This window comes from Vidua chalybeata, chromosome 6, assembly GCF_026979565.1.
Source record: "Vidua chalybeata isolate OUT-0048 chromosome 6, bVidCha1 merged haplotype, whole genome shotgun sequence".
In the NCBI taxonomy this organism is placed as follows: domain Eukaryota; kingdom Metazoa; phylum Chordata; class Aves; order Passeriformes; family Viduidae; genus Vidua; species Vidua chalybeata.
Genome location: NC_071535.1, coordinates 33,134,191 through 33,147,277, shown reverse-complemented (window position 1 = coordinate 33,147,277; position 13,087 = coordinate 33,134,191). Strand labels below are relative to the sequence as shown.

The 13,087-nt window shown below is 41.7% G+C and overlaps 1 protein-coding gene across 1 annotated transcript in view; it reads right to left on the bottom strand.

Moving 5' to 3' along the window:
- Positions 1-137: 137 nt before the first annotated feature.
- TMEM229B (transmembrane protein 229B) overlaps positions 138-13,087 on the bottom strand; it is a 34,605-nt gene continuing 21,655 nt past the window's right edge. Inside the window, exon 3 of the mRNA XM_053945068.1 lies at positions 138-3,774. Within this exon, the coding sequence (XP_053801043.1) occupies positions 3,245-3,748 (504 nt within the window). The 5' untranslated portion in view covers positions 3,749-3,774 and the 3' untranslated portion in view covers positions 138-3,244. The remainder of the gene's footprint in view (positions 3,775-13,087) is intronic.

Here is a 13,087-nt window from a genome sequence, read left to right as displayed (position 1 = left end):
GGGTGGACTGTACACGAGACAAGTAAGAGAATAGATGCAAAACTAGAACACTGGGGAGTCCATATCCCACCACCCCCTGGAAAAGAAAAGCAGAGATCAGGGTCACTTTCTCTTTGCTGCAGTTAGGACAAAGTAGATAAATCACAAGTTTTTTTTTATTGCTGGTGAACTCAAAACAGGCAACTTTAATCTACTGAGGAAGATACACATACAAACAAATGTTAGGCCTTGTGCGTTTTTTTTTCTTCTTAATGTAAATGTCTCTTCAACTTCAGTCCAGCTCCCAAGTTCTCACTGAGATCCTGGCAACGTGCTCTGGGCAGTTCTGCAAGATGTTATAAGAAGCATCACATGTATTAAAAAGGGAGATTTTGCAGAAAAGACAAAGCTTTGACAGCAGCCACGTTGCTCAGAAAGGAGAAGTCTGGCTAATCCTGCTGCATTAAGTATGTGGTATTATACACAATTAAATTATTTAAGAATTTGCCAGGTTCTTTTCTGTTTCTGGTGTGCAAGCTGCAAGTAAAGTGCACTTCTGGGTATAAATTACCACTCTATGAAGATGCAATAGCTGGGTGGTACACATCAGACACCAGTGGAAAGCAGACTACAACGGCTGTTTCAATGACACAGGCAATAAGAACAATGCCCTAGGATACTAGATGCTGCTGGGAAACCCTTCCATATTTTGAGCAGTTAAATATTACATCACTCAGCAAAACACAAAGTGTCGTTTATATGGGGCCTTCTTAAGTACAGACAATAACAGACACAACTGCTATTGCACACCAGGTTAGCTCTGCAGACAGCCAGTCCTCCACACCACACTGCTAACTCCTTTTAACCTTTCCAAAGAGTTTTATAACAGCTAAGGAGAAAGCACGGATCCTAAGGTTCTTTCTATAAAGCTTAGGGTTTTACATGATGTGGGGGCGGTGTAGGAGGCAGCACAACACCACATTTAAGCTATGCTGTGAGAGGACAACCCAGCTTTAGACACTGCATTTGATGATCATGACATGATCAGGGCCAAAATGGTGGGATCCCAACTCTCATCTGCACCTTGCAATTCTTGTTCTGCTCCAGTAGAGCTCATCTACATTATCCCACACACAAAGCTCTTTTTTTTCCTTCCATGTACAGTTTCAGGTGACTGTTTTGCCTGGGTTTATACTCCTGAGACCAACAAGGCTTATCAACTACATACTGTTCCTCTGATTTCATAACACTGGCATCACAGCATCAAAAGAACTATCTGTTCAGTGTTTGATCTCTTTTAATTTAATGAACTGTAAAAAGGGAACTCTAAATACCCACCTAAGTATTCTCAGTGATTTGGGATACATTGCATATCCAGGGCAGATTTGATTAAATCCTTGCCACCACTGTTTTCATGTGTCCATTGCCAGCAATGGATGCCATGTGAAAAGGGGAAGGGAAGGAATAAAATAATTGCTCTCTGTGTAATACAAAAAAGGATTAACACTGCCCTGTAAGAGCAGAACCAAGAAACCATTCTACTCACAGGGCCAGCAGTGCTTTTCCTCTCAGGAATGGCTGCACCAGGGCAAGAGCAGGTTCATAGCTGAGCACCCCCTGCCAGAGACAAGGGACATACACAGAAATGGCCCAACTATTTCCAAAATAAGAGTGGAATCCTACAACAGATTTGCATTTCAAGCCAAATTATCCCTGGTACAGCTCTCCTGACTGTGGTGGAAGAACAAGAAAAAATAATCTGGCCTGGTACAGCTCTGCTGTATCCCTGGTACAGCTCTGCTGACTGTGGTGGAAGAACAAGAAAAAATAATCTGGCCTTTTGGGACAACTCTCGCAAACTTTCCCCATATATCTGTTCAGGAGTGAGACATCTGTCAGCTGGAAGCTCTCTGTTTCTTGCTAACTTCAAAGGCCAAGATTTGACAGAGTGAATTACAAACTTATTGCTGCCACTATCAAACACATTCCCTGCACCACAGCTGTCCTTGTTCTCCATAAATGTTCCCAATCGGTTACATTTCAAACTGTCCCTGGTGCAGGTAGGTCTACAGTGAAGCCACAGCAGTCCCTCCTGCTCCACCTCTCTGCTGCTGCTCTCACACCCTAACTCAAAGCCTCATTCAGGCAGAGCATGAAGAAGTGCATGCTTTTCAGAGACAGGTGTTTTGGTTTTTGATGTTTTTGCTGTTGTTTGCCAGTGCTGAAGGAACATGGGAGTCAGTGCCAGAGGACCAAATCCTGGGTTAGCCACATGGAGGTTTTGACCTTCAAATACAATGGGCTGCAACCAGACTAAGTCATCAACATCACCAGAAACAGAGGAATCCCTGGAAAGGAAGGCAGAAAAGTCTTGTGGGCTATATAGTCTCTACAAGGTTTGCATGGCTGAGATGGGAGCTGGAATCTGCAGCAAGATCTGCTTTGTGGGGACAAAGGAGATGGGAAGACTTGCACTATTTCTTGTGCCTTTTGCCAAGATTCAGATAGCACAGATTATGGTAAAATTCACTTGGCAAAAAGGGCCTTTTTAGAAAAAAAAAAAAAAAAGAATGGAAAAAAAAAGAAGGAAAAAAAATATTTCTATTGAGTATCAGAAGTATCAGGACTGAGAATTCAAAAAGTACAATATCCATATAAGTTCAGCAAGATGTCCAGCACCAGATTATTTCATGGTGCAACAAAGAACCTGGGGAGAGGCCAATGGGACCTGGTGAGGGGAACACCATCTACCTCCCCAGCAGACTGCCAGTCTTAGGTACTTCTCAACAGCAGATGGATTTTGCTTGTTCCTGCAGCATCTCAGGTCCCACGGGAGGTATTGGTTGCAAGCAAGCACCTGAATATTGCCTAATGGAGTAAGCCAATCACTAACTCAGCTGGCGTGTCCATGCCCATCCACTGATTAGGTGTGGTTTTTTAGGATGCGTTTCCACCGTAGCATTTCTTTTTTCTTCTTTCTCCACTTTAAAGTGTAAGCAAAAGGACTGCTTTCATCAGTAATAAGTTAAAATCAGAAACAACCTAACTAACAAGTAACTGATATTGGTCCTTGGAGCCCAAAGAGTAAAATCCATAGAAAATCTATTGGTTCCATTTTTTCTGGTATATCCCATGCACATCCCCATTAGAAAAATGGGGTTATGAATCTTATACAGCAAGGAGCAGTACCTCAGAGCCAGAGCTGACTGTCAGTGGTAGAGATCTGGGCTCTCTCAGATTGCTAAGTATGGCTCTAAGTCGCTGCTCAATCCGTCTTCACGTGGCCATTGGCCAAGGCAACAGGCGCAGTGGGGGCCCCAGGCTCAGCAGTCTCATCAAATCGTAAGCGCAGGGTGTTTCTGATCACCAGCTGCTCCATGATGAAAGAAGCACAAAACCATGGGATGGCATACTCCAGGGTGATCAGGCCCATGAAGTCAAAATCAAACTGGGAATAGTCCCACGGGCAGGCATTGAACTGGCGTAGGATGAGGCCAGTGGTGAACTCCCAGAGGTATGTCCACAGTGTGTAAATGAAGCAGCGCACTAAAATGTTACACTTGTCTTTGAGATACAGATACATCTTCTCCACAATAAGGATGGAGGTGCCATAGATGAAGAGTGCCCACACACTGGTAACACCGGGGAACTTCCAGTTGAAGTTGACTACAAACTCCCAGGCAGCTGTGAACATCACCTCACAGAAATAGCCATGGATGGCGTAGAGGTACCATCGTGAGAAAGCGGTCAGAGGTTCTGCCGCAGCCATTCTTCTGCACTCACCCCAGCAGCACTCTGAAAGGAAGAGGGAGAGAGAGGGAGAGAAGAGTCAACGAGGATGTCACAAGTCCTTGTCCCCCAGATGGCAACACACAAACTTGTAACAATGGATAAATTTGAGAAAGAAGTTACTCTCGTTTTCACCACAGCAGATTTTAAGGCCTGGAGAAAGGTGGCATCTTACAGGGCTCCATGACTCAGGATGGGCCTGAACAACACATACTGCTCTGCCTGAAAAATGGGATGCCACTGGTATTACACTGGCAGTAAGGAAGGAGTTGATAAGTACAAGGGCTTTGCCAGGAGCAATGTTGCCAAAGAATTTAATCCCACAAGGAGTACACATCACCTATTTATTCTTTTCAAAAAACTTACTTTTCTGATTCTACTGTGGAATAGAATAATTGAACACAGAATTGTAAAACTGAGCCTTTCCAGCTGTTGCCTACAGTCTCTATACCCAAAATGTTTCCTGTAGTCTAAAACTGAGCTTTGATGGGAGCTACAGCAAGGGAACTGGAGAAGAAAATTCAGAGATTTTACACTCACAGACACCATACCTTGCACTCATTATTCAGCTGAACTTTTATTTTGCCTGTTGAAGAACTCATCCATTGTATGGCTAGCATTTATAAAATAATTTTCTTATGGTGCCAGACTTCCTGATACCAAGTAAAAAAGCACAAGAGAGCCACTGAAATCCATTCAGATTTGGCTTCAGGACAGCAAAGCACAAAGGAGGAGAATAAAAAGGAACAGCTGAGCCTAGAGAGGGGTAGTTAGTCATGATCAATAGGAAATGAGAACAAACCCTAATTGTCTATACAGGAAGAAATTGGTGAAGAGTTTTTGAAAAGGCACAATTTGCTTATCACTGAGCTGTTTCATCACAATTAGCTTTTACAATTTCTGTAGAGATTCACAAGTCTGCCATGCTACAGTCAATTACACGGGATGATTATAAGCATAATTTTACTAAAGCCTTGCAGATTTACACCACAGGATGGATTTGACCTCTTTCATCCTTGAAAACTTAACTCTTTCAAGTTGAGTTTCTCTGAACTCTTTACCAAGCACTATTTAACTTGCTCTGCACTTGTCAGTTCCGTGGCACAATGTGCTAGGGAAAGGACCACACTAACTTGATGTACAGTCATTCCATGGCATCTGGAAAGAGGCTGTTCCTGCCCTGCCCTGTAAACACAGTGCCTCTCTGAACAAAGTATTAGCATGCAACTGACATTCTGCTAGGAGATAAGAGAAACTTCTATAAGGAAAAATAGAACTATAATAACAAACATGAAGAAGATATGCATAGGGGAATATTGAAAGTGAAAAGGACAGAGCTGTATCCATGATCCATTCACACGTCTCTTAACCAGACACACAAATAACCAAAGCCTCGACAGTTCATATGAATTGGGTGCTTGAACAAAGACCCATTTTCTAATGGCAGAATCCATTTTACATGCTACAGAGAAAGCTCAACAGCACATAGTGAGCTTGTAGGTGAAAGAATAAAGAATCACTAGAGATTGCCACGTCTCCTAAATTCAATCCCAAGACATCCTGCGAGACAGCAGAGGAGGTGGCACCTGAGAAATATGCAGGAGGTGTATAACCACACAGTCCATAAGAAGCTGATGCATAAGGGCACTGCAAACCAAGGAGAGTTTGTCAATGTAATGTTACTTGGTTAGTTTGCCAACACAGTTGATAAGCTTAGGACTCTGAATCCTCCTATCATTACTTCATTCTGACATCATTTCAAAAAGAAGTCAAAAATCAGAGGTACAGAAGTCAGGGAAAGCAGTAAGAAAGAGTCGTGATTTAAACCCAGCTAGCAACTAAGTGCCAGAGAGCCACTTGCTCACTGCTCTCCGGTGGGATGGGAAGAAGAATCGGGGAGGGGGGGGGGAAAAAGTACAACTCATGAGTTAAGATGAGTTTAATAATTGAAACAAAGTAAAATGTAATAATAATGTAATTAGCTTCACTGGTAAGAGCATGATACTAATAATGCCAAGGTTACGGGTTTGATCCCTGTGTGGGCCATTCACTTAAGAGTTGGACTTGATGATCCTTGTGGGTCCCTTCCACCTCAGAATATGCTGTGAGGTTTCTGTAATATGTAATGTCATTATCCAGACAAGAAAATTATTGTAAAGATTTTACTAAGTTGCCAAGGGATTGTATGGTTTTCCTCTCTTTTCTAAGCCTAACTTTCACTTGTGATCCTTAGTCCTTGCACTTCTCTCTACAGCTTTACATTAAATGTACTTGAACTGTTAGCTGGGAGTACCCTTCTAATTTTGCAAATCTATTCACAAAGTTGGATCAAATGCACAGAGGGTCCTTCCCTCTTCATTTTCATCTCAAGGATCCCCTCACCAGTTACTTCCATTGCCTTATACCTCCCTGCAAAAGCCAAAGACTAATAGCCATGTCTTGTTCTGCCCCACACTATATCCTCTGTGCAATGATGATTTCTCTTTCCTGGTTCTACACCAGGAAATGAAACCTATTTACTTTCTGTTTCTTTTTTATTGTTTTCAAAATATTTAGTTACTAGACTAGAAGTCTAATAATGGAATGTAGATCAGGTCTCAGACATCTACAATAATAGAAGTTAACCCATTGCAAAGAGTTTTTTTGAGTCACGTGGCTTTCACCACAACTGCAAAGAGACAAACATCAGTGCACTGGCACTGATATGTCTCAATATTTGCCTTCTCTACTGTTGTGTCTCCAGTGGGCCCAACCTCGATGGAAACTTCCTTCTTACAATATGCTTGCAAGAGTCCTCACTGACTTCCTGCTGACTAGGAGCATCCCAAGACAGGGCAGATGCCAGTGTGTGGTAGCCCAAACAAAATTGGTTCACTGTCCTAGGCACTAAGCAAATCCACAAATCACAGCTCCTCCTGTAAAATATTTCATCCAAAATAAAACAGAAAGTACACAGTGAGACATAAAGGGAATGGAGGATATATTTAGGGGGGCTATCACAAGCCACAGCACATCACTGCACAAGCTGGGGACTGAACAATTTAATGGTTACGAGTCACTTGAGCATTTACAGAACAATTAAAACTGCTGCTTTTCCTCAGCATTGTATTTCCCAGCAACACCAAATTATCTGGTGTCTGGTAAGCAATACTGCACAAGAGAGAGGTCTCAAGAGGGATATAAAGGAGAAAAGTGTTGTTTTATTGGGCAGCAATTCATGATAAAAGAATCAAGCTGAAGAGCATGAGATTAGTGGGAGAAGCATTCAAACAGAAGACCAAGACTGGATTCAGTAAGAAATGCAGATTTGTGAAAAGCCTTAAGTAGATAATTGAACTTGGTGATGCAAAACTTTTGATGCAGTGACAGTAATACTGACCAAAAGGCTCTGAACATATGGGAGCTATTCAGTCTCCTCAGGAAAACAAATGACATTCATCACTTATAATGGGATGGGCAGCAGCTTCCTGAAAATCAGAAACACAGCTGCCAGCTATGCAATTGTCTCAGCAGAGAGCAAACAATGCATAAAGACTGCTCATGGATGACCATGCTTGCACTGAGGCTGCTCACACTGTGCTGTTTTGGGGAAAATAGGGAGCTTCTACATTCAAAGTTTTGAAAATGCTTTCCATCATCAGCAAGTTATATTTCAAATAGTTAAAACAGAAATAGTTCCTCTAATACAAAGTTATTAGGAAGCCTGAGCTAGGCCAGCACAAAATTTTTCCTTCTTTCTCTAGTAGGACCTTCTTTTCCAGCTTGCTGAGGAAAAAAAAAAAAAAAAAAAAGGCAAGTCTGTGGAAACCACACATGGACCTCCAAGGAACACTCAGTCAGTCCTTTCCTTGACTGCCCTGCCTGTATGCATAACTCTGCTGGCAACGAAGGGGCCAAGAACCCACTCCACCTACAGGAAACAAGCACAGACCTAAGAGGGTTAAGTATATGAAGGACTGAGTTTCTCTACAGAAATCTGGTTGCAGCAACAAGTTCACTGAGGACACAAACCTGAAAGGAGTGGCCAATAACCCCTAGTGCTGCGCAGCCCTTCAGAAGGATCTCAACAGGTTGGAGAGATGAGCAGAGAAGAACTGCCTGAAATTCAAGACAAATGCAGGGTCCTGCACCTGGGGAAGAGTAACTCCATGCCAGGACAAGAGGCAATGGGCAGAAACTGAGGCACAAAGTTCCACCTGAATATAAGGAAGAATTTCTTTACTCTGTGGGTGGTCAAGCATTGGACAGATTTCCTAGAGAGGTTGTGGAATCTCCCTCACTGGAGACACTCAAGTGTTGCACTACGACACGAGATAACTCACACACTCACACTAAGATCAAAAGAGCAAAAGGAAGGAAGTTTTATTTCTGACCTTACAATATACAGAATTTTAAAAGTGACATTGGATTGGAGGAAGAAATTGCCACCTCTCCAACCACACTGGTCAAACTAACACTCTATCAATTTTTTCTTCCCACAAAGAAGAATGCAAACCAATCATTATTTACGTGACCAGTGCATGAGAACTCTAGTAGAAATATGTAAACATCAGAAGGCATAGAAAGCTTTTAAAAGAACTTAAAAACTTTTAAAAGAACAGGATGACACTCGAAAACTGTCTTGATGCAATGCTGTGCCATGTGCTCTAGGATGATCCTGCTTGAGCAGGGAGGTTGGACCAGATGACCCACTATAGTCCCTCCCAACCTGTCCCATTCTGTGATCAGGGCAGGACCTTGACTTATGGCTGCAAGAAAGCACCAAGATTACACTTCAATATTTTATCATTTCAGCTCTGAAATGGATATCAATAATCCCCTAGGTTGAGGTAAGATACAGATAAAACTGATGCACCAGGCCAAGTAAAGAGAAAGGACTTACAGACTGCCCCACTTCAAATGAGACCCTCTGTGCAAGAGGAGCACTTCCATACTCACATTTGGTTTTGCAGGTGAGGCAGCCTTTGTTTGCAGGCAAGAGGGGAGTGATCAGAGGATGGACTGATGGTAGACCAAGAAATAATGGTAGATTTGTCTCACACAAGCACTGCAGGGGAGACCTCAGTGGATGTCGTATTCATGCCTGATTAAGTTCTTGAGTACTGCCTGGCTCATTTTTTTTTTTTCAAAGCTCTCCTTTGCAGTGGCTTTCTGCCCATTTCCTTGCTACCAAGCCAAACTGTGCTTAAAAAATGTCTCTTACAGATTGTCTTTATTCCCTTTAATCCAGCAGAATTATTTATAGATGCTCTGGATGAGTGTAATGAGAACTCCTCAAAAAACTCTGAATTAACTCTGAAGTGCTAAAGAAAAACACAAACAAAAACCTCCAAGAAACAATTCCTCTAATGAATTCTGAGTCTATGAATTCTGTCAGCTAATTGATCCACTGCAGGTGAACTTGAACTACTACAGCATGTTTCATACTCATAGTGCCCAGTTATTTCTGCAAATTAAAAACTTACAACACAGTATTATTTTACAAATTCCTATTTACTAATATTTAGTTCTATAACATGCATGTTCATATTTCTAAGAAATGCCTTAGGGATCTATAATCCTATGTTATATATAATAATTACTATTAAATTCTAAAAAGTGCAAAGGAGACAAATACACAGGAGGATACTTTAGTCTCTCCAAATGACAGGACCACGAGTAGCGGACCAAGCTGAAGTAAAGGGTACTTTCCTCTCCCTGCCCATGAACTGTACTGCTAATGTCCTCCTTCCTCAGATCCTTATTACCCAAACAGCACTTATGTAAAAATAACTGTTTCTCGTTACTTTTTAATTACTTTCATTGGCACATCATTGTAGCTACTTTTTTCTTTCTTCAGACTGGGAGAATCAGATGTACATCTGCTTTTCTGCTTTAGCAAGGATTACAGTAGATACGAGAACGTGTTGGTGAAAATTGACATGCATTTTTGGACAATTCCTGTTTAAGTGTAATTCTTCTTATTTTGCATTTTCCCTGTGAGTAAACACCTAACAAGCATACCTTTGCAACCATGGACAACATTGAATGAATGTGCTGCAAATCTGGCTTCAGCATTTTCACAGAGGTATCACACACCATTAGAAGTAAAGATTTACAGAACACTAGATGTGCACAGAACACTGTGTACTAAATTTGGCCCCAAGACATTAGTTCATCAGTGTTTAAAGATTTATACAGTTAAGTCTTAGTGGTACTTATGTGCTGAAGTCATAACTCTGAGGAGATATTCATTCTTCAGGTAACTTAGAGCCTCAATTAACTGTGGCTCAGAAAATAGGATTTCAACTGCACTGAAGTGTGGAAGAGCTCCAGCAGATCAATTAATCAAGCCCTGCAATGAAGCTAAAAGCATGCCACAGATGTCTCCAAATACAGACTCTCAGTGCTTTCAGAAAGGATCTGTAGCCTTTGGATTTTGGTCAGTTCTGAGTCATCTGTTTTTGCTGCTTTTTTCCATCAGGATGCACATTGTCTCCCTTTCACACACTGTGGGGTAAGAAAGTAGTCTATTTCTTATCTGCATTTTGCCCTCATTTTTGTCTCTAGCTCCTTTCCCATAGAAGGCACATAATTTCCCTGCCACTCCTTGTTTTCTTGTTCCCTTGCCCAGTTCATTCTGTACCTGCTGGCAGCCTCTGATCCCTGTCTATCTTTCAAATCTGGTCCAAAGAGAATTGGGATACGGTAAAAAAGCATGACGCCAAAAGGAGATTAAATGAATCCAATTACCAGCCTAAACCAAAGGGATGGGAAGTGTAGTTCTTAGCGGTAATGCCTGTGTGTGGGCTGCCCAGAAGGTACTGTTTCACAAAGGAAAGGAGAAAGGTAGGGATTTCTTGGGAAGGAGTGTAGAGGGAGGTTGACTTCTCAGAGGACAAAGAGAAAATATGAAGATATTGTTTAAAGAATAGCTTTCTGACTAAGGTGATCTCATGAATTCCTGTAGAAGTGCAGAAAGTGGAGACTTTCCATGTCCTGCTGCACACATAGCAGGAAATCTTACGTTACGTGAACACACCTTAGCCCATAGTAATCATTCCATCTTGAGAACAGATTAAGGCAATAGCTTTGTACTTACAGAGACCAACAGGAATGCTTCCTTTTACCTGACAGAAGTTAAGACCCTCAAGAGTCATGCAAGTAGCAGACTTGAAAGACACTATGAAAAATTACTGACTCCAAAGTTGATATCTACAAGTATTGAGCCCAAATCTCCCAGTATCACCTTCAGGTAAGGTCACGTTCTTCTCCAAACCTGTTGCTGCAAGGGTCTTGTGCCTTACCTGCTGCCCTTCCCTGTTTGGAAAAGCTGCCCTGAGTTCACAACATTTGCTGATACTACAGTTCTCAAAAAAGCAAATGTCCAGCAAGAGCCCAAGTGCCCCTGATGTGGTCCCAGTACAAAGCAGAGACTTGGATGCCAGGACTCTCCTACAGGAGCAGGCAGAGCTTCCTATTAACACTGAGAAGGAGGGAATCAGCATTATGGAAGGACTGGCCCCCTGGACATGCCAAGGAGATGGCATATCCAGGGGGCACAATCTGCTCTGAAAATCTGTATCAGCCATCTTTCACTTTTGGGTGCTTAGTTGGTGGATTCACCATTATCTTAACCTGGACAGTTGCCTTCTTTCTCTGCAGCGAGAGCAGACCTGAGTTCCTAGAACCCAGTTTTCAAAAAGTGACATAGGTTCACATACCATGACTTCAGACCTAGGTGTGAGCACTCAGAGTTCCCTGATGGGCAACTGCCTGACTCATAAGCTCCTGCAAGCTGGGCCCCTTCATATCAAACCGTGCATTCAAGTACAGTGGCAGGGAGCTGGGTTATAAGGATGTCTTGTGAATCCTCAGACTGGACCTGATGCCACCTTGGTTCTTTTCCTACTGTTTCTGAGTTTCTTATTACCTCTCTCCCAAATCACAGAACAGTGGACTGTTCTCCAGTTTGGACTGGACCATAGATATCCACTTTAAAAAAGGCAAATCAACCTGTTATAGCTACATAAATTTGAATTCTATCTACAGCTGCATAGATATATAAAGATATAGCGATGCCAGCATATATTGTCCTATTTTATTTGCTGATTTGTCCGCTTTCCCCCTCTACTTGAAGGGGATGGATCTTTTTCCTTATAACTGCCTATTCTGACTGTGTGCACTTTTGTGCTAAGGTGAGCTTTTACAAACAATATAAACACTACTATTGGATTTATCATACCTTCAACCTGCCAATCATTTATCACAGCTTCACAGAGCCCCTCTGAAAATAGATCCATTTAATATTATGTTTATATCCTTCTTCCACATTTCCTTTTGTGACTGCAGTGTGTCCAAATGACCATGTCCTACTGAACAGTCCCTCCAATAAAACCAACAGATTAATTGCTCCAATACTGGAAAGAATTTTAAATCTGTATTTATTAGTCAACCTAGGTTTAACACTTTGGGTTCCTTAAGACAGAAAAGTCTGTATGTACATGCACAGGACTGCTTCAGAATATTCTAAATGCCTGAAGACTAGGAATTTACCTTTAACAGTACAGCAAGCCCAGATCATGAAATAAAGCAACACCATAGCTTCAGACTGCTTTACAGATGTATCCATTTATGGTTAAGACCCAACTCACATTCACCCCTTTTTGAGATCCAGTCTACACATTCAGACTTCTGAAAAATTCTAAACCATTTCTTGTGAGTAGCAGCTAACATGCATCTGCTTCAGGACTCAAGGAATGTAACTGCATTGTGTTCCTACCACCTACTTCTTAACACCTGAAAAAGGAATTAAGTGTCCACCTTAGAAAAGAAAATTTTGTGAACTGCTAACTCTAATCCTAAACTCAGCAAGGATGTAAAAATACTACTCACCTCTTCACTCAACTCTCAGTCTGCACAGAAGACATTTTTCACCCTCAGCTGCAGAAAGATGGTACAGGTGCAAAAGGTCAAAGCACAATGATAACAGGAGACTTGAATTTGAGTCCATACAGACAGCTACTGCAGTAGAAGACAGAGCAATTTTCTTGCTTGTGTATTTGTATTTATTCTGTTTTACATGCTTCAGAAAAGAAAATGTTCCAAAATACACATAGCTCTTTCCTTGTACATATTAATTTAATTCCCTGTGACTGACAAAACATTCATAATTGAAACACAGGCACTAATTGGCCAAGATCCTTGGCCATCCCAAAAGAGAGACAAGATAACAATGTATTCTTTTACTTGCCACTGGAAGATGCTCTTTCCAGAATAGATAACTCATGTTGATGCATAATGCAGAAAGTTTATGTTCTCACTATCAGAGCTTCTTTTT